We start from the raw sequence: 22,449 nt of genomic DNA, 5'->3' as shown, positions 1-22,449 counted from the left end.
CAGAGGGATTCGTCCCGCTCAGAAAATTTAGACACCTGTCATCGCATTCAAATGACAGGCCACTCGGCGGAGACAGGCCTCAACTCATTCCTTAAAGGAGGCAACGGTTTATGGCTCCTGTAAAATGTGCCCAAGATGAGGCATCATTAAACGGCACTAATTAGAAGCACCTTGCCTGTCTGTTAGCGAGCCAGCTGGACACAGTGGATTCTGCCAATATGGAAATTATTAGTCAACCGCAGCCCTGTTCTCAGAGGGGTCCTGGATACTCAAAGATTGGTAACAGTCTCGGAGGTTCCCTGCCCTTTCCTCTCACACAGCCAGCAGTACCTAATGGGATAAGCGGACTCTATGTAAGGATTCCACTTATAAAAATGAGCAACAGGATGAGGCTGCTAAGAAAATAATAATACATCGTATGTACCACAATTAGATTAGTGAGTTTAACACTTCCAGGCCTTGAACTTAGTTTTACAACCTCATTGGCTTTTCCATCACTCTTCCAATGATTCAAGTGATTTGTGTGGCTCCCACAATGCTCAGTGGAACAACTTCCTGGAGCTGTGGAGCACTCAAGCTCTCTGCTTCCCAGAGAAGAACCATATTCCTCTGGGCACCAAACATGCTTTGACATTGTCCTTTGAATGGAACAGTTACATTTCCAGACAATAGTCATTTCCGCTCTGGTCTAGCAGCCCCAATTTGTACTGCCCCTTAGGGATAGTTTCTTATTATCACCTATAGACTGTCCATTTAAAAGAGTCTTTGAGGGTTCTTCTTCCATAGTTTTTTTTTTTTTCATAAGCTCATACTATCAAAGGGTACTTTCTCCAGAATAACTGCTTAAATCAAGCCTGCAGCTGGCAGATAGGAAATGGCGAGGAGTGACTTTGTCCCTGGGGTCTGTGGACTCAGCACTTCATGAGGGAAGCACCTGCGGGGGGCACAGATGGCCTGTCACGTGGGTGGAATCAGGAGGTAGCTGCTTACCTAACAACATCTGGAGTAGTACAGAGGGCACGGAGCAAAGCTTAGCAGCTGGAGGAAGCCCTGCCTACCCCCAAAACCCCCACCCAACTCTCAGCACTCGGTGGATAATTTAAACACATTGTCTTTCCACCATCTGTTCACTTCATCAGCTCCACCTGAAAAGTTACATCAGCTCCACCTGAAAGGCGTTAACTCGTGTCAGTGTGGCTTTTTATCTTACTTTTTTCCAGGTTCGTCAAGAGTTCTACACTTGATGAACCTGGAGAATATATGTCTTTTTTTCATTTTTTCTTTGATGTAAACTCTGAACAGAAAACCATCCATTTTTTTAAGCATCTCTGCCGTATGTGTATGGATTTTGCCCCTTCTCTCTCCTTTCGGTGGACAACAAAAGCCACAGTGACAACCCCAAAACAAAACAAAGCAGAACAAACAAAAACAACCAACAAAGAAAAGAACAACTCCTCCTCCCTCCCCCCAAGAAAAACCTCCAAACTAGGGGTCCGGAGCCAGGTCACACAACTGAAGGGTGAAGAACGAGTTTGTAAAACCCTCCCTGGTGAGAAGGGAAAATTGGAAGGCCCCTCATCCAGTGGAAGGAGCTGCTCTCCCCCAGATGGGACATGAGCTTCGCTTTAGCCTTCTGACTCTGCCCGTTATTTCCACTGAAGGTCCCGTTCAGACAGGTGGGAAACTCATCCCAGCTGCAGAAAGGACTCAGTCCAGCCCACGCTGCCATAAGATGCCTATTTAAAATCTCTTTTGGGAGAGTAAATTCTTGAGTTACAACTTACTAGGTTTTTTTTTTACCTATCACTACTATAATCTACATAGATTTTCCTCATGAGAAGATCAAAAAAATCATGCAAACATATACATATATGATGTAGCAATAGACAAAGGCATCTGTAGTTGAATAATTTATTCCTTCAAAATATGAAACCTAGCATTGGTCCATGAAATTCCTCTTAATATAATAATAACAAAGAAAAGAGGAGGAAAAGAGGGTGAGTTACAAATTATTCTCTTACTTTCGGGACCCTGTTTTGTGAATGAGATGTCAAGAGTTTTAAGAAGAGTTTACTAAGAGCACAGTGGGTCTGCACCTCCCCGAGTGTGCAGGGACCACCAGTCCGTTGCAAAGAAAGATTGCAATGATTGCCTTGCTCACTGTGAGTTGAATTCCCCTGAATTCAGCAGCTCAAATCTCAAATTTATGATATCATTGTCAGTAATGATGTCGGAGGCTGTTTTGGATAGAAATCTTCAACCATTGTGGCACTTGGAAGAATAGTATTTGCCTGCTGTCTAGGAGAGGGGTTTGTAGTTTGGAGAATTTTGCAGCAGAGAAAAATCTTTGGAATAGTGCTCTAAAAGAATGTGGATGAAATTGATTTTTCCCTCTCATTTCTCTTGCTGGGCAGCTGCCTGGCTACAGGCTTGGAAGGTCGAGTTTCTCCTATACCTTAGAGAGCGTATTACAAATCATATTATAGTTCGCTTGTCTTTTTTCAAAATTGTTATTGCAGTGCCTCAACCAGCATGAAATTCACAATTTCCTTGGCTTTGCATGACATATCAATTTGCAGGGTAACACATTTATTTAGTTCGTATACACCACGTGCCAGATAATGTGTTAGGTGATGGGGTAAGAAGAAATAGAAAGCATTTTATAGGACAGCTGTGGTGGTTAGAGTCGACACCATCTTCTTACAGAGAGCCACATAGGGTCTGCCCAGCCTGTGCACATTCTCCCTATGTCCTTTCTCTAAGCACCTGGTCTCATTGCTGTCTTCTCTCCATCAAATTATGCCCAAGAGCCACTTTCTTATGACTGTGTTTCTTGCTTCTTTACCTAACTCTATTTAACTGCTTTTCTGAACCAAGTCTTTTATCCCAACCAAGAAGCTTCTCCACCACTTGCCTTGACTGAAGAATGTGTCCATTCCTTTAATTTACCAGGGAGTGAGTTCCTTGTGGGCTTTTCTGGAGAAACCCAGTGTTAGACCACTGGCTGATTCTACCAATAGCTCTGCCTGAAGCTGACCTGCAGTTGTGTGGCCTGCTCACAGGAATGCCGTTTGTCCAGCCTCGTCTCCTCCCGGACCGCATCCAAACCTAGGGAATAGTGGCTTTGGAATCTCACTTCTGGGCATTTCTTACTGATCTCACCTCACTCTGATGTCGCCTTATGCCAATTTTATATCCAAGGAAGATCCATCCCCTTCTCGTTCTCTCCCTCTCCATTCCCATCACCACCTTACCCACATCTTCTGAACATCTTCTGAACATTTGCTCATCAGCCTAATTTTATACTTTGAAAACAAAGGCAAAGTCCTCCAGGAGTAGAGTCATGTTGTTCTTTCCAGAGGCTCGGAACTGGAAAGACTAGTTTTTGTCAGAAACCCAAGAGAGTAGGGTTAAAAAACACCCATTGGGAGACTTTTTTTTCTATTAAAAAGAGCTTCTTTGTGTGTGTGTGTTGTCACTCTTAGGAGACAGTGACAGTGAATAAGGACAAGTCCTGGGGTGGACATATACACTGACCCATTGGAGATGTCCCTGTGTGTTCCTGCCCCAAGTGGCTCTTTCGCATTCACTGGGTCCTGGGTCATCCATTCACCGGGGGCTCAGGCACTCTCAGAGTATCACCAGGAGAACAATAAGAAACACTTCTAACACATGTTTGGGACAAAGAAAAACTCTGACTAGGAGAGCTTGACATGTACTTTGACTTGAACCCCAAACGGCTTTCCATCGAGGCCTTTCTCTTATGGACAAGTGTCTCCTCACACAAGATCAGGAAGGGCGTGAGGACGTTTCTTCTTGAGCTTTGAGTCAGACTGATCTGTGTGTGTGACCTGTGACAGGGTGACCTGTAGTAGTCCCACCTGTGACAGCATAATTGGGATGCTCCGTGTGATGCAAAAAGTCCCACATTCATTGAGGTCATTGGTAGCCATGGTTCTTGGAAGCCTCGCAGGAATACAAATATTCTCAGAAAAACCATTCAATGTTTTAGATGGTCAGCTGGGCAAACCAAGAAGGGCTTCCATTCTCTCCCTTCTGGAGTGAAGATGTTTCCGTGGTAGGCAAGACGGTTCTGCGCTGCTGATTCTGGTCAGCATGGGGGATTGTACCCAGGGCCTGGTGGCCTCCCAAACCTCCAGCACTGACACCGTTTTCTTTCATGCGAAGGTTGTCCTTTGAAGAGGATGTATCCAAATACATCCATTGCTTTAGAGCAGTCACTGCAGCAAAAACTTCGAAATTTGTCACTTGATATTTGGCGTAATGATTTGGGGGACTATTGGATAAAGAAAAAACTACATAAAAAACTGTCATCTTTGTCACCTCCGTATTTTCACATTAGAGTAATCAATCATTGGACAAGGGAAATTGTGATTTAGACCAGCACAGTTACTCTCAAAAAGGGCAAAAACACATGCCCTAGAATAAGATGGTCAATGAGTGTTTATTTACAAGTCAAACGAGGGTGCATAAGATTTCATTATTAGGGCAAACTTTATATACTTTAAACATTCTAGGTCTTAACCGGTAAGTGATTCATGTAATTTCACACATTTCATATGGCAAGAGTAAAATGTAACCAAGAATTCAGAGCAACCCTTAGCATTCCTTGTTAGAAGATAGTCATGTGCTGTGGAAGGATGTACACACTTGGGAATTCTTGGTGGCTTCAAGAGTGGTTGATCCCCTTCTCTCCTCCTTTTCCTCTAGGTTTGGAAATATCCTGGGATGGAGACAGTTTTGTAGAAGTCATGGCTGCCCCCCATCTCAAGGGCAAACTCTGTGGTCTCTGTGGCAACTATAATGGACATAAGCGTGACGACTTAATGGGTGGTGATGGAAACTTCAAGTTTGATGTGGATGACTTTGCCGAGTCCTGGAGGGTGGAGTCCAATGAGTTCTGCAACAGACCCCGGAGAAAACCCGTGCCTGAGCTGTGTCAGGGGGCAGTGAAGGTGAAGCTCCGAGCCCACCGAGAGTGCCAGAAACTCAAATCCTGGGAGTTTCAGACCTGCCACTCAACCGTGGACTACGCGACTTTCTACCGGTAAGTGCTGTGTTCTGGGGGATGGGATGGGTTACAGACCAAGGACAGACTTGCCCTTGAAACACAGTGCATCACATCTCTTGGTGTACAAAACAAGAGCTCCCAAGTCCAGGGTAAAAACTTCTATGTCTTTCTGTTCAGCAGGTGATCTTATCTTGAGTCAGTCCCACATTATATACCAAATCAGGGGATTTCAGGGAGTATTTCTGAGCAATACGCTATAGGCGATTCTGGTCTTGAGTGTCTGCAGATTCACTGGGAGGCCGGTGACACGCAGGATTTTACCAGGTGTTAGCTCGACTCTAAGATGGATGAGTGCTTCCCAAATTCTGGTCTAAGTCATAGTGGGGTAGGGCAGAGGTGGAAATCTCAGATCATTCTGGCTGCCTGTGGGTGTTGGGGCGAACTTGGTTGTTCTAAGTCTGAGGAAGAGTTCGGGTCTGCCTCATTGTCTAGACCAAAACGGATCTGCTTGTGGAAAACAAGGCCATGAAATGACGATTCCTTGGATCTTAGACACAACTTGAGAGTTTGTGTGCAGAGTCAGAGGAGGGTGGAATCAGAGCTTGAGGGTAAAGCAGGGAACGTCTGTCATTAAGAGTAGAGATTCCATAATGTTTTCTAACTCTGCTTAACCCTGTTCCCCACAAAGCAACTGGTTACAGAGGAGACTTAGCTTTGACTTCCACGTTACAAGGTCAGGTTGGTGAGTTGGTGAGTTTGGCCCGGCTGCACTTCTGCTTACTGCAGAGTTCCACGTTTTCAAGAGCCGTGGCTGTCTGTGACTCCACCCAGCACGGGTGTGGGCAGAAACGTGAGCTGAACACAGCCTAAAAGGCCCTGAGTGATTTGCCTGTGCCTCTTAAAATGAGCGAGCGCCTGTGGTCTGAACCCACAGAGAAGTTATTTTTACTCTTTAATTGCCCCCAGTTTATTTCCCCTAGTTCTCATTAAATGTGATCTTTTTTATTTGATCTTTGGACATAAAAGATAAAGTTGTGTAAAGGCTGCCCGAAGTGGGGTGGAGAAAGGACTGTCCCTGTCATCACAAAGCCCTGAACGCAGTCACAGCTGCCAAACCATTTGGCTCCGACACATACGCTCAGCTCCTCCAATCCGTTTTCCTGTTATAATTTGAATCCTCTGGGTTCCCCTTCTTTCTCCTCCCTGTGCATGCCCCCCCATTAATCGACCCCACCTCTTTTCTATTGCCATGGAAAGATCTTAATGTAAGACTTTGGAGTGAGGTAAGCAGCTGGACCGGCAAACCCGCTTTTATTTGGAACCCAGTGCCCTTCACTTGAAGGTCTGATGGGAAGCGGTGGAGCGTAGCAATGAAGCACTTCATGGTGTCCCCGGGCGAAGCATCCAGCCTAGCTCTGCAACTGTGAGCAGCCACCTAAGCTCTGAAACCTTAGTTTCCTCATCTGGAAAGTGGGGGTAGTAAGAGAAGCTACCTTGAAGAGTTCTCATTCAGGTTCAGTGAGATGATGAACTATATGCGTAAGCTCGACCCAGTGCCCACACACAGTGCCTGCTCTCTCAGGGTGGGCTGCTATCATTTTCTGTTGATTAAATGAGGAACTGGTGTAAGACCCCTTCGGAAGCTCCCCTACCCCAAGTGCAGAGTTTGACTGGGCCCTCGTCTGTCTGAAGCAGAGCGGAAAGGCTATGCTTCTTCTCCCAGGGCCCCAGCAGTCCACACTGTTGGTCTTCATCCCATTTCAGAGGAATGTGTTGAAAACAAATTGGAGAGTAGGCCTGCAGAGATTAGTCCTTTTCTTTTTTCCACATTTCTGGTTTTTTCCCTTTCGTGATTTATTTTGTATTAGGATCCCTGGCCTGCGAGCAGGAATATGATGAGCACCTTGGCAGAAGTCGTGAGAAACAACTTTGACATGAACAGAGAGAATTGAAATGGCTAGGTGGCCAGGCAGATGCTCGCCTTCTGCCTTTGAAAGGGGCGACGGCAGCCACAGCAGCACAGTGGCGGCGCTAGGTTGTGTGAGGGGCCTGGGGCATCAAGTTTGTGTGCCAATGAGAACACTTGGGGTCCTTGTGCACTAAGGTGGGAGAATGGGGCGTGTGGGCTGTGTGCCTGTGTCTGATCTGCACGCTGTGGTGGCAGAGTACCCACCCCTCCCGCCCCAAGGTAGGCCACTCAGTCCTGGACGAGGCAGGAATGTGTTGAAGATGATTCTCGGGAGGGTAGAGCTGGGCAATCCCACCTGTCGCCCGCCTTGCTGGGGGTCTCACTCCCCAGCCAAGAGATGTGTCGTCATGTGTTTTCAAGTGAAGGCCGCCACTGCCTGGTAGACCCTGAGTTCCCTCTTGCAAGCACTCGTGTGGAAAAGAAAGAAAACACACAGGGTCAACGTGGAAGGGCAGTTTTGTCCTCAGGGGATCTCCGGGAAAGACCACACCTTAGGGAGGATTTAGGAAGCAACAGGCAGACGACATGGTGGCAAATGCCAAGCTGGGTCTCATCTCAGCTCTGCCGAGGCCTGTGTGGCTGGGCCCGCTGGCTGAGTTTCTTCCAGGCCCTCCACCTGTAGAAAAGGCATGGCAGTAACTACCTGGGGGACAGCACTACTCCTCTGAGGACTGAGGTCAACGGACAGTGCCATGTTGTCACATGGTGGCTGGGAAGTCCTGGTGCCATGTGGTGGTGTCCAGTGTCCAATGCACTCCCCACTGTTGACTCAGACCACCCTGACCAGACCAGTGGTGGGTAGCTTGGGGACAGAGAGAGGCGAGGAGATGGGCTGGGCTTTGTGCAACATACGAGAGAAAGAGAAGACCTCAGATATTTGGGGCTGGTGTATAAGACGCTAGCCATGTGCTTTTTCCCTAACTCAGACCCAAATCTCAGATGAAATAGTTGCACGTAAGTGTAACCCGCCAGCAAAGCAGGGCTCCTCGGTCAGGGCAGGCCCAGATTTCAGAGCAGTCCGAAAACTGAGCAGGCACTGTGGTGGAGCCCAGGCTGGCGCGGGCTGCACTCGCGTCAGGGCCGTTTTCCTCTCCCCACTCCCCTGAACGGCGCATAATTCACTAGCGCCAAAGCGCTGTTCACTTGTTGGGTTTGGGAAAGTGTCGGGAGATCCCCAAGCTAGGAAATGTTCTCTCTTTCCATGCAGTGGTTTTTGCAGCTGTAAGGAATTGAAGGGACGCCAGGGGATTCGCAGGCGTGTCCCTCCTGTGGGGAAGGTGGGGGTGGCAGGTGGCGCAGGTGCACTTTGGAACTCTGAGAGCACTAGGGTGCTGGTATACCCGCGTTCTGGTTGGCCAGTGGCCTCCTGCCAGGAGAAGATCACAGACTTTGTGGATAACTCACTTTGCGTTTTCCTTTGAAGGAAACTAGTCATTTATTATTAAGCAAAAGGAGAGATCCAGACTGTGTGTGTGTGGAAATTATATAAAGATAACTGCTATTTTATAAATAAAGTCAGGTCAATCTTCCCTCGCTTCAAAGAACACACTGGGAACATTTATGTTTATATCTTTTAATGCTTGTCCCAAATCGCCATTAGGTCGGGGGCTTAAATCAAGTGAGATGTTCATTTTAATGTGTGATGTTGTAGGCCTGCCCTTTTATTTTTCCTTTGGCAAACTCAGCTTCCAGGCTGAGTAGTCACACCGAATCTGTGACTAAGGTATGCCATCACCAGGGGGCGGTAGATACCTCAGTGGTACCACCTGTTAGATGTTAGCCCTTACAGGTCCCACCTTAAATTTCAAAATGTTTTCCCTACTCCCCGGCCTTCTCTCTTTCTCTCTGCCTCTCCATTTTAAACTTCTGCCCTATACTACTCTTCTCCCGGTGTCTGCACAATGCACATTTGTGTCTCTGGGTCCACAGCATGCCCCTGCCCGAGAGGCCTTCGTTTTCTGCGTGGATGTAAGCTGAAGTCACAGCTCAAGCTGCACCCCAGGCCTGTGTGAAAGTTCTTTCTTTACTTTCTGCTATGTGCTGATAGTGTTTATCATTATTTAGCATGCATACGACTTTGCGCTATCACTGTCCTCTCCAGAATTGGACTTCAGGTTCACTGGGGAGCATGGAATGTCTTTTCTACCCTTTTATGTTTTACCCAGTGTCACCCTGGAAGGTTGGCTCTCAGGAAATGCTTCTTATCTCCCTCTCTAGCCTCTGTCTCCTCTTCATCCTCTATGATGCTTTTGAGACTCTTGCTTCCCCCAATTCCAAGTCCCTCTTCAGTGTCTGTTCACACACGCAGTCATCCCTTAGAGTCAGGAGTGCACCCATCTCTGGCCTTTCTGGGAAGTGACTAGCTGGAGCAAGCTGAGCCTTTGGTCGCCCTTTGGTGCTCTAAGATCTGTCGTGACTTCTCACTGCATAGTCCGTCTCCTGCTGGGACCTCCAGTGGCAGTCACACCTCAGCACCGCCTCAGCACCTGCCTCTGCCCACGCACAGCTCACTTATGAACCACATCCCAATTCCTGTCCTGTCCCTCAGCTCGTGCTTGACCTTGCCATCTCCTTAGGCAGTATTTGATCCATAGGTGTTTCTACACTGGTCTCTTGCAGTTGACCTTAGGACCTCAAAGGAGCCTCCTCTCATGGAGGAAAACTGACCTCCAGCAGCCGACCCTCTGTCCTGGCCCCATGTGTCACTCCCACTGAGCAGTCACAGTCCTGCTTCATCCCTGCCCCGAGCCTTCTGCCAGGTTGTAGCCAAAGTCTTGCTGTGGCTTCCCTTGCACCTCTCATTCATTCTTCTTCACCGCAGTCACATGGCAGCTTCTTCTGGGCTTGATCCGCCAAAGTAACCCAAGAGGAAGGCCTCCATTGCTTTCTAGCTTCCTGAATTTCAGGTCAGAAGGGCCTCGCCTAGTTAGCCTGGTTTCCTTGGGGCTAAAGCAGAAAAAAAAAGACATGGGTACACTGAGAAAGGCATGAGGATGCTTGGGGGTCATTTCAGCCAAATCCCAAACCCTCTCATGTTTAATTTTCTCATATCAGAATGAAACAGACACCATCTTTTAAAAAAGAACAAAAAAAAACCAAAGAAAACTGTAGCATTTTTTAACAGGTAGGTGACCCTTTGAGGAGAGTTTAGGTCAACTGTACAGGTTGGCCCCCCTCATTTCTCACATCAGCCATTCAGGGGTGTTCCCAAGGTCACCCTCGGGGCTGGTGATTTTTTAGAAGGACCCACAGAACTCACTGACCGCTGCTCTCCATGCGTGGCGATGCTCAAGGCCAGGGGAAGCACACAGATTAACATCAGAAGACAAGCGCAGTGCTGGGTCCAGGAGAGGGCGAGCCTGGAGTTTCTGTTGTCCTCTCCTGTGGCGGCGCGGACAGATGAGAGCTCGCTCCTCTTGGATGCACGCGTGACCCCCGTTCATGGGGCATTTCCAACCCGGGACGTTCACCCGAGCCTCGGTGTCCACAGTTTTTACTGGGACTCGACTGCCTGCTGCCTGTGTGGTTGCCCTGTAGTCTCCAGCCCCCCCCCCCCCCCCACCGGAGGTTGTGTTAATGCGTTTAATTTCCAATTTCTCTGGATGTTAGGGCTGTTATCACACAGCCTGAACCCCCATAATAAGTCACATTGCTAGTGACTGGTGGCCAAAGCCCACAGGCACAAAAAGACACTCCTGTGATGACATTCCAAGTGCATCCAAAGGCCAAGGCCACTGGCCTCTCCCCAGGGCAAGGTTAATTCTTCACTACGCAAACTGCCCAGTTCAAGGTTAAATGTAATTGCAGTTCAACTTTAATCTTAGCTTTGAGTTTATTTTCAGCAGAAACTTTCTAGAATCCTGTAGTGTTTCCCCTCATAAAACTATATCCTTGGATGCAATTAGACGAGGCTTTTAAACACAGATTTGAATAAGTGTCATTGTAGCAGGTAAAACACTAATTATTTTGTAGCATCTCTCTTGGCTGCTGAGGGGACTTCTTGATTACTTCTTAGTAAGCAGGAGGCCGTCTGGTGTAACTTCTTTGTATTTTCATTATTTATGAGTATGCAGCCCTTTCCACCAGTGGGGACGAGGCCGACCTGAGTAGTGCTTTGCTCATTTAATCTCACTGCTCACAGCTACCTGGGGCACCGAGAGGTGAGGGGACGCCGTCCAGGCCAACCGCGGAGCCCGAGCAGCCGGCCTGACAGGACCCCTGGTCTCTGGTCTGTGTCAGAGAACTTGGCAGGAGCTGCCACAGCTGAGCAGAGTCCACTACTGGCCACTCAGGCTTTTATATACCCTGCTTCTGCCGTGCGCCTTCAGAGAGGGACTTAAAAAATTATTTCATTTGCCTCAGCACTTGCTATTTGACAGATACCATTGTAGGTGTGGCGATTTGGGACTGAACGAGAGAGACAAAAGCTCTTCTTTCTGAGAACTCCTCGTCTAGTGTGGCAGACAATTGTAAATAGGAATCGAGGTTGCTCCAGCTGTGAGGAGAGTCGTATGCCGGTGGGCTGGGTGGGCTGGGGGTGGCCACTTTGAATCAGGTGCACAGGAGAAGCTGCCACGGGGTGCTCGCCATGGAGTGGGGCCCAAAGTGCGTGGGGGGCCTGGCGAAGAGGCCTGTCTCAGTCAGGCAGAAGGGCAGACCTGACTCCAGAAAGAGTGTGGCCTGTTCGAAGACCAGAAGGAAGGCTGCTGTGGCCGACATTTTCAGGAAGCGATGCGTGTTCTGCCAACAACCACGTGAGCTTGGAAGCCGCTTCCTCCCCTGTCGAGGTTCAGATGAGATCACAGCCCAGCCCACACCGAAAGGCCCTACTCAGACCCCCAATCCACCAAAACTAGCATAAGAGTGTGTTGTGAAAGCCACTACATGTATTGTGAAAGCCACGAAATTTGTTACATAGCAATAGGTAACTGCTATGCCTAGAAATCGCTTTTGCCTTATCTTTGGCTTTATTGTCCTTTAGATATTGACAGAAAGGGAAATAGCCCTTTGCTTTTCCCCCCAACCATTCCTAATTTGCCCATTCTGTATAGTTGGATGTGACTGCACCCAGTCTGGGTCACCTGTCCCGTGGCACTCTGAGCTTCCCCTGTCATTCTAGGCATTACAGGTTGTAGTCAATATCAGTTTTTAATACTCTCCATCACCTCAAAATTGTAGCCTCCTTGAAGCTCATATGTTTTGTTCATTATTATATACCCAGCACTTAAGATGATGCAAATGAGTGTGGCACAGTTGTCGAGCAGACTTGGGACGCTGAGGTGACTTCTGAGCCTCTCCACTTCCAAGGTGGATGCAGCTGGGCAGGCGAGTTCACTCCTGGACACCCCAGATGTCCCGGGGCCCCAGGGAGTGATGGGAGGACAGTCCTGTTCCTCTGAGACTTGCTGTCCGCCATGTGGGCAAGGGCTCCAGGCCTGGCGCATGGCAAGTGCTCAGTCAGTGGCAGTTAAAAAAAATTGTATTTTTTGATTTGAGAGACAGAAAGAGAGAAATATCTATTTGTTGTTCTACTTCTTCATGCATTCATTGCTTGATTTTGTATGTGCCCTGATCGGGGATCAAGCCATCAATCTTGGTATATTAGGACGATGCTCTAACCAACTGAACTACCTGGCCAAGGTGTCAGTTTTATTATTAATATTGTTTTGTTGCCACATAGGAGGGAAGATTGGTAAAAAAGGTGAAGGTATTCATAAGTGCAAATTGGTAGTTACAGAATAGTCATAGGATGGAAAGTACAGCATAGGGAATACAGTCAATAATATTTATGTAACTGTGTGTGGTACCAGTTGGGCACTAGACTTATTGGGGAAATCACTGTGTAAATTACAGAAATCTACATGTACTAGGCTGTACACCTGAAGCTAATATAAAATACTAATGACTGTTGACTGTAATTGTCAAATTTTAAAAAAGGACTTAAAAATATGATCTCATTGCTCTGCAGTGGACACCTGTTTTGTGTGTAGTTTGCCTTCAGTACGACCTAGTCCATCTGGTGCCAGTGCTTGAAGAAGTGTTTCTTTCATTTTCCATGGTCGTTTCTGGACCCATCTGGAAGAACTTCCCGTCTTGCACAAAACGTGGTGCTTTTTCTTCAAACAAAAGAAAGCAAACAAAAACAAACTCTACTTGGGAATTAATTGACGTTTCCATACTGTGCTCTTTACAGATTATTTCGATTGATGATACGGAATCAGAGCAGGCGATGAGGAAGGGGTAGTTAACACTTTGAGTGTTTAGCTCTGAACTTAAAAAAAAAATTGGACTGATCCCCAGTGAGGGAAGAGGTTAAGAGGAGTTCCTGTAGCTCATTGTTTGTCTTAGAGGAATACTGAGTGTAGGAGAAGAAGTAATGTATGCTAAACTTTAACTTTCTTGTGTTAGCATTCTGTCCTTCTTTAATAGTGTCTGAGCCTACGTTGACTTTTACATGATGATTCAAGGTTATTACTGGAGTATCTGTTCAGTTAGGAACATCAGTTTCTGGAGAACTCTTGAAGGGGCAACGGCTTCTGAGCTCTGTTTAAGATTTGAATCTTTTTATTTTATTTATTTTTGTTCTTACTGAATTTATGGGGGTGACACTGAATAAAATTATGTAGGTCTCAGGAGTATGATCCTACATCACATCCTCTGTACCCTGTATTGTGTGTGCACCACCCCAAGTCAGGTCTCCTTCCATCACCATTTGTCCCCTTCTACCCTCTTCTACCTCCCCCACCCCCTTTCCCTCTTTCCCTCTGATCATCATCATACAACATGTCTGTGTTTATGAGGTTTTTTCTTTTGCTTAATTCCTTCAGAGTTAGATCTTTTTTAGTAGTTTGTCTTCTTTCCATAGCTTTCCCTTGCCCGGTTTTATTCTCATTTGTTGTTAGTTTAGATACAGAAAATAACGTTAGTTCACGCTGTCCACAAACTAAGTATACAACGTTCTGAAGAAGGACCCAAGGTTCTGCCCTATGAGCAAAGTACTTTAGGACATAGGCTGTGTTTTTTGTCTGTTGCCAGTGGTACCAGGCGGCTCAGAGCAAGTTCACAACCCATTTCTATCAAGTGTACTGCACTTCTGGATATAGCTTTTATTTTTAAAACTAATCTCAATCCTGGGTTCATGTTTACCTTTCCTGTTTTCCTCATTTACTGTTTTATTTCATTCTGCATGTTTTTGAAGCTGGTTTAAATTATTTCTGGAACAGCTGGGGACTAAGTGGCAGTGGCCATGGGAAGCGATCTAACATAACAGCCCTGCACCTGCGTTGTTTTCATGGGGAAGTAGAGATAGTAGCATCACCCACATGCCGCTCACGTGGCTGCCTGAGGCTCCTCTTGTGAAGCCCAGATGGAATGGCCCCGGAGTCCCTCCCTCTGGCCACGTGGCCAGTGAGGTCCAGTAACACTCATGAGGACACGGGGTTTCAGGGTGTCGTTCATTCAGATAATGAGGCTATGCCTTTGGGTTCCAGAACTCCCCGGTGTTGAGGAAACCGGGGGGTGGGCGTCCCCTAAGGTGGCCCACGCAGGCAGACAGGTCCATTGGAACCCCGGCGTGTCCTGAGGACAGTGCTGTGACTCAGCGGAACACAGCATCTTGAGAAATCCGCCAGTGTCCTGGCGGTGTCACGGGCTTCTCCGAGGTGGCCCCCTGGCCTGCGTGGCTCTGGGAACAGTGACCGGGCTCCAGAGCTCAGGGCTGTGCCAGTCTGATAGCTGTCCAGGACTCGGCAACTGTTTCCACTCAAGCTGGCAAAGATTAAAGTTGTTGGAGAGGGTGCCAGTATGAAAGCAGAGCAGGCTTTTGTGTTCTTGGATCGTGCTACGCATTATTCTGTCTTTACATGGAAATCTGCTCTTCCGTCTCATTTTTCCCCTGCCCTGGTGAGTGAAAGGAGCAGTCGGCTTCCATACACTGGCTTCAGAGGGACCGTGGTTCAACCAAGGACCACATACTTGGGAGTGGGTATATGTTAAAAATAAATAAATAACTGAGGGGAATATTTTGATAAGAAAGGAAATACTGAATTACGTTTTTATATCCACAGGCCTCATTTCTAGGCAAACGGTCAATTGCCCATGTCTAGGAGTCAATGAAATCAATCAATAATAAAATAGGTACATACTATCTGTTATTAAAAAACAAATGATTTTATAGTGACAATTGATTGACCGAGTAAACCGGTCAAGGTGCTGGAGACTCGGCTGTGAATGGGACCCGCAGGCTCTCTGGCTCACGGAGCTTGAGTGCGGGCGAGTGGGTCACGGAGTGCAGACAGGGAGGGGCGCATTTTTGGTAGACGATGTAAAGATGCACAAGACACCAGGGGAACCTGCCGGGGAGGATGGCTTCCTGGTGGAGGTGACTTTCTAAGCTGAAACCAAAATGAGATGTAGGGTTTAGCGGCACAAAAAGAGGAGTAGGGTGTTGGGGAAGAGAAAACGGGGAAAGATTCCAACCCTGGAAAATTGCTCATTCACAGCTGTGGAGACCAGTGAGAGCCTGGCGCATGCAGCTGACAGAACGATATCCTAGGGGGTTGGTGATGTAAACTGTGAGGGGTGAGCACAGTGAGTCAGGAGGCAAAGGCCACACCCAGGTCATTGTAGTTGATGCCCAGGCTCTCATCAGCCAGGAAGAGGGACACTGAAGTTTCTTCCTCCCATTAACTGGGAGCTGCTTACTGGGCAGAGCTTCAGCAAAGCTTTCCATTCATTCATCATGCATTTATGTCTCCACTTTGACACACCTGTTGTATAATCTAGGTGTGAGGTCACGCTTCTCAAAGTTTAGCAGGAATCAGAGTCATGTAGAAGGCTGATTCAGTGGGTCTGTGGTGGAGCCTGAAATGTGCATTTCTAACAAGTTCCCAGGTGATGCTGAGGGTCAGGAACCATACCTGGAGAACCTCTGAAGCACCAGGGGAAGGAATTACAAGAACTGCTTCCAGGTCTTTGTGGTCCCCCCCAGACTCAATCCCCTGAGACTTGTCTACTCAAAGACCTTTGCTTGGCCGACAGGACTTACATTTCTAACCTCCAAACATTAGAGACAAGAACGCAGAGTGGGTCGCTGGGTAAAGGGGTCAGGCGCTGAGGGTATGTCCACCTAGACCCATGTGGTAATTGGCGCCCACAGGCATTTTCCTGGTGTGTAGTTTGAAGTACAAACACCAAAGGAAACCATTTGTGTCTTTCTTTGGAAGCAAGATGGTATTGGGCTTACAGCTTCTTTGTGAGGCCAGGTCCAGCAGAAGTGTGGTACGTGTTTGACTGGGTCACTTGTGAGCCGGAATTAGAATCCAGGGTCAGAGTTCTCCTGGTCACTGAAATGCTTTTCACAGAAAGCCACCCTGGTCACTTTTAGGTGGATGCCCAGGGCCCAGCAAGTCTGGGAGAAGAGAGCACTGGCTACAATGCAGCTTTGTTGCCGGACCAAACGAAACCTGGGGTTCCTGTGCGGAGGCAGAGCTGCCCAAATCCTCTCCCCGCCATGTGCACTGGATGATGGACCACGGCCAGGGACCAGCGCCGTGTGCCCAGAATGGCAGGCCGGACGTATCTGTAAAAATCTGCTTCCTTCCCACTGGCTTCAGGCTTTTAAAGAGCCTGGTCAAAGAACACAGAGAGTAGAGAAATAAATGGTTTGCAAGGAAACGGGGAAATCTGGTGATGATGCTGGAATTAATAATTCTTTTAACATGAAAGAGCTGTTCTCTATGATCTTTATTTACTGTCTTACCTAGAGTTTGGAGTTTCAAAAAGGAAAGAGGGCGAGCTGGTTTCTTCATTGTATCCCAAGCCAATGGCCCATGTGTGAGGTAGGATGCATTGGAGCTGCTCAAAGAATAGGGGCCAGAAGACCTTTCAGAACCCCTGAAAGCTTTTCCATATGACAAGGAAACCAGGAAATTGGAGTCTTCATTTTCTCTTTGCCATCAAAGCCAGGGAAGAAAGACATTAAGCAGATACTGACCCGTAGTTCTGTGGCCACCTACAGGATTTATTGACCTGAAAAGCAAATAAGGACCCCAGGAAGGCTGAGGTGGGTATTTAGTACGTGAGGGGTAAAATTTAATAAGATTCAGATTCAGACGTTGACTGAAAACAGAGGGCTGTATGAATACAGGTCATGAGTTATTGTCTTTGACAATAGAAAGTAATGACAACCGTGTTAGCCAAAGTTGACTGATTGATATGCATTATGTACCTCAAGTTCCGGGGAGCCTAATAATATGTTGCAGTGTTAATACTAACAGGAGGAGTAAGAGCTTACATCTTTGAGTGCTCACTATGTGGAAGGTGGCAGCTAAGGGCTTCGCCTGTATATGTTGTTCAGTTTGTGTGGCTGAGGGACCAGGGCCTAAATGAGGTAAGAATGTTATCACCCAAGGTCCAGGCAAGAAAGAGGCAGAGCCAGGATTTGCAACCATTAAACCTGTTTGACCCAGAGCTTGCATTTTTGACCATAGTCACCCTAATCCTCTAGTGGTTCTCCTTCGTTACCCATTTCTGACCCTATTTTTTTGTTTGTTTTCTAAAATGAGCTAAAACACTCAGATTTTGAAAATATTTCATATACAGGTAACCCTTGAATAATATGTGTTTGAACTACACAGGCCACTTATATGTAAGGTTTTTGTTTTTTTCAATAAATACAGTGGAGCCCCAGTATCTGTGGTTTCTCATCTGTGGATTCAAGTGACCACTGATCCAAACAGTATTTTCTATCCGAGGTTGGGAGTCCATGGATGTGAAGAATTAACTGAGGTTACATATCGATTTTTGATTGTGTGGGTATCGGCGTCCCAACCCCCACATTGTGCAAGGGTCAACTGTAATACAATTTATTTTCTTTTTTTTAAAGATTTTATTTATTTACTTTTTAGACAGAGGGGAAGGGAGGGAGAAAGAAAAGGAAAGAAACGTCAGTGTGTGGTTGCCTCTTGTGCACCCCCTAATGGGGACCTGGCCCACAACCCAGGCATGTGCTCTGACTGGAAATCGAACCAGCAACCCTTTGCTTTACAGGCCAGTGCTCAATCCACTAAGCCACACCAGCCAGGGCTATTTCCATTTCGAAAGATTATTTTCCTTTAAAGGATTTCTCTGTCTTTTAAGCAAAGTTGTTCAGACTTTGGAAGTATTGTGCTGTAGTTTAGGTTGGCTGAATTTTAAATAAACCAATTTCATCATACCAGTCTTTTAAAGAGAAATAATATGAATTTCAAAATGGTGGCCATTTTCTACTAAAAAATTTTTCCTGGTTTGCAGTATAATTTTGAGATAAGATGCTCTAATGCCTGACCCTGCTGAGCTCATTCTTGAATCTAATGCTGTGGATATGTAATATCTTTTCTGCTTTTTTACCTTGTTTTTCTTCTTTTTGCTTTTAAAGAGTGTTTAGTAGCAATTTCTAAAGGAAGAGACTGATTTTTATTTCACATGTTGCTTAAGATTTTGGGGGTTGATATGATACTAGTTACTCAGTGATTCTCAATTTTGGGGAGGCTGCAACCCTTTCTGAGGTTCTGACCAAAGCTAAATCTCCCTTTTCCAGAAAAATGCACGCACAGCTGTGCTTAGAACGGCTTTCTCTGCAGAGGGATCCGTGGACACAGGGTAAAGAAATTTGCCTCTGCCTTTCTCCCTCTCTCCCTTCAGCTCTTCAGCCACTGTTGTTTGAGCTCTGTTAAAGGTCAGGCTCCACGCTCAGGATTCCAGTGGCGAGGGACCTAGGCATGACTCCTGTCTCATGGAGTTCATCGTCTAGTGAATGAAGAAGACAGTAAAGCATATCCTCACAAGGAAACATGCTGTGACACAGGTGTGTTGTGAAGGACAACACCCGTGTATAAAAAGATCATGTTACAGGTGTGACCCATGTCAAAGATCCGACCCATAGGTGTACCTGTAGAGAAAGGAGGAGGCAGATGAATCCGAGAAGACCCTGCCCCTCCCCCAGGCAATGATATTTCAGTTGAGATCGAAGGATGGAGAGCAGAGAACCAGGCTAAGGGACAGAGGGGAGGGGCCCAGCCAGGGAATGTAGTGCCACATTCTTGCACCTCTGAAATACGAACAGAGCCAACGCCCTGATCTTCCTCTGTGCCTATCCCAAGGAGCTCTGTGTCCTTTTTTTTTCTCCTTTCAACATAATAACATCCGTTATACAGACACTCACCTGCCAATGATCCATTCCTGCTATGGGCCAAATCATACTCCCCCTGATGGTAAATCCCCCTCATGGAGCTCGAAAGTGAGTTTCCTCTTCCCCCTCCAGGGTCTCCATGTTTCAGACGCTGTTGTATATGGGGCAGTGGTTTATTTTACCAGCTCTGATACTGTGGAGTCAGAGCCATGTGTCTTTGTAGAATATACCTGGGGGGATGCGGACCTGTGGGTGCTCCCACTCGGACATGCGTATGCCCCACTGCATGAATTACACCCGCCACTGCACCAGCATGGGGCCCAGACTCATGGTGTTCAAAGCACCACCCGTGGACCAGCAGCCCTAGGAGCTTGTTACACATAGAGCATCTCAGGGGCCGCCCCAGCCCTCCTGAACCAGAGTGTGCAGCTGGGTGCTGCTCCCGTGACGCCATTCTGTTTCCACTCCGGCCTGCTCTGTGTTGTGCTGTTCGATAACTGTCCAAATGCTTTCATTTAAGGCCTGATAGCACATTGAAACTTTTAATTATCTCTGTGTTAATAGAACCATTGCTATTTTTTTCCACACTAAGAACAGGAGTCCCGGGAACTATGTTGTGGGACAGTTGTAGTGGGACTCCCGTGTGTAACAGATGTGTGTATTCACAGCGGTAGAAGGCTCACCAGCACACCTCTGCAGAAATCACTCCCACCTGTTCATGGGTGGGTCACCTGTTAATCGCTAGCATTGATCTTCAACAGATGGAAGGTCTCTTAGAAGTTTTTGCAATGAGGTTTTTTTTGTTTTTGTGGGGGGATTTTTGGTAGCAATAGGGCAAGGCAGTTGTCTACTAATTAGTGAAGTAGCTCCTATCGGTGAGTTGTAAGGTCATTTGTGTTTGCTTCATCCTTGTCCTTAAAAGGGCCTTCACAGATGCTGGGCCGCCAGTCAGTCGTCAGTGATGGGCAGCCCAGCCACCTGCCCGGCCCGTGCAACCACGTCTTTCACTCCCCGAGACCCACTTCTCCCTGCTCCCCGATACCCGGGCTTTGTCCTTCAGTTCTCGATAACAGTGACTGCATCCCAGCCCCGTGGGGCCATCTAATCACCGATTTTATTTCCTATTGTATTTTCCCCTCGATTTTAGTATCTCTCACACACAGCCTTGGGCAAGAGGCTCTTCCCACATGTGTCTCAGGCACAGGGCTCCCCTCGGCTGGTAGAGGGCCACCCCTCAGGGCCTGTGAGCTCACACGGCAATCTGCTTCCCCTTGTGCTCTGATGGTACCTGCCATTTCCTCAGTTTAACTTGATTAAGTTTAGCTGTGACATGTCCTTCCGCTCACCTTGTATTAATTAGACCCTTCCTCCTGGTGCACTATCAAGAAAACCCCAATTAAACTAGTTTATTTTTAATTAACTTATTTATTTTATTGAATTTACTGAGGTGACATTGGTTAATAAATTTGTGTAGGTTTCAGGTGTACAATTCTATAACATCATCTGTACACCGTATTGTGTGTGCACCACCCCAAGTCGAGTCTCCTTCCATCACCGTTTATCCCTCTCTACCCTCCCTCACCTTCCCCCACCCCGCTTCCCCTCTGGTAATCACCATGCTGTTGTCTGTGTCTAAGAGTTGTTTTTTTTTCTTTTTGCTTAATGCCTCATCCCTTCACCTTTTTTCCTCCCAGCCCCACCAGTAAACTAGTTTAAATAGCCACTCGTTTAATTTGTAGAAATGAGTGCCGATCGACTCACAGCCAGGGCAGCATTCATGGTGCTCGTGGCCTGATGCAAGGTGTAGGTGAGGTCCCAGGATTGGCGCTCTCTGCAGTGCCTGCCACGGCTCCCCAGATTCATCACGGTGGTAGACCCGGTCCGCGGGCAGCAGGGACTCTTTTCTCTCAAATGCCCCAGCAGGTCTCATGCAGCCCGCTGGTTCTGGCCGGGGCTCGTGCCCATCTCTGAACCAATGAGCACCATTGGGAAAATCAAATCAGTCAGTTCATTTAGACGAGTGGTTCTCAACCTTCAGCAGGCATTGGACTCATGTGGAAGAGCTGTCAGGGCACAGGTTGCCGGGCCCCCTCCCAGATGTGCTGACTCAGCACGTCCCAGGTGGGATCTGAGGATTTCTAACAAGTTCCTGGGTGCTGCTGCTGCTGCTGCTGCTGGTCTGAGGACTGCCTTTGAGAACCACTGATCTGGACCAATCCAGGTCTCATCACTTAGAGACGGGGACAGAGGTGTTAATCCCCAGCGTAAGTCCAGGTACCGTTTTACCTGCAGAGGCAAGAACTGATATTTCCACTTCTCCCTCTGTAGCATGCTTGAGCCCCTATTTCAGCACAGCTCCTGCTGGTAAGTGGTGAGGAATGTCTACGCCAGGTACCGTTTCAGGTTCAGCGGGTGCAGCTGCGATCAAGACAAAGTTACTCTCGTAGCCTGGAGGGGTGGCGAGGGTGACAACAGTGAGCAAAGACACAGGTGATTTCATGTGCTACAAAGAAACACAGGGCAGGGAAGGGGAGGGAGAAATAGGCTGGCATCCTGGAAGGCCTCTTGGAGAAGGCACCATTGGAGCTGAGACCTGGAGGCAGGGAGGGCCTGATCCAAGCTCAGCTTGAGGAAAAATGCTTTCCAGGCAGAGTGCAAAGAACCTGGAGAGTCTGAGAAATAACAAAAGCTCACTGTCTCTGGGGCAGAAAGAGCAAAGCACAGAGGGAGGAAGGTGAGGCACGGAAACAGGGCTTTCCAGGCCGTGGGAAGGGCCTTGGGCGTTCCTGTTAGGAGGAAGAGAAGGCGGCCCATGTGGAAACAGGGATTTGACATGTAATAGAATAAACACGGATGTGGAGAGAAGGAACCGTGCCCTTCTATTTGGTTAATGTCCAACTACCGAAAATCCAGCCTCAGGCCCTCGGGGGACCTGGCATTTTTGCTCCTAAAGCTAAATGTTTCCCATAACCGTATATTTAAAACTCAATATTCTACAGAGGAAGGAGTGCATTATCCCTCCGTCTTCTAGTCTATACCTCGTGATCCCCAGGGTGTGTTCCTTTGAGTCCAGTATAACACCATTTTCTTCTGCATTTAAACTCTGAGCGATTCCCCCGACATCACTTAGACTTGAAGCTCAGCCGTCTGTGCCTGGGAAGAAGCTGTGGAAGTGCACTGGTTGTTTAGAAATGACTTCAAAGGAAAGGAAGCAGTGAAAAGGGAGGTCTGATTAAAATGCAGGTGCAGCTGCTGAGGAACATGTTTGCAGGTCTGCAC

The 22,449-nt window shown here is 47.4% G+C and overlaps 1 protein-coding gene across 3 annotated transcripts in view; it reads left to right on the top strand.

Moving 5' to 3' along the window:
* Positions 1–22,449, top strand: part of BMPER (BMP binding endothelial regulator) — a 218,786-nt gene that overhangs the window by 146,116 nt on the left and 50,221 nt on the right. For all 3 annotated transcript variants that reach the window (XM_053927054.2, XM_024563020.4, XM_045197422.3), the window contains one exon: positions 4,732–5,068. In XM_053927054.2, coding sequence (XP_053783029.1) covers positions 4,732–5,068 — 337 coding nt within the window. The remainder of the gene's footprint in view (positions 1–4,731; positions 5,069–22,449) is intronic.

The sequence above is a fragment of the Desmodus rotundus genome, chromosome 6 (assembly GCF_022682495.2).
Source record: "Desmodus rotundus isolate HL8 chromosome 6, HLdesRot8A.1, whole genome shotgun sequence".
NCBI lineage: Eukaryota > Metazoa > Chordata > Mammalia > Chiroptera > Phyllostomidae > Desmodus > Desmodus rotundus.
This window is presented reverse-complemented; position numbering and strand designations above follow the sequence as displayed.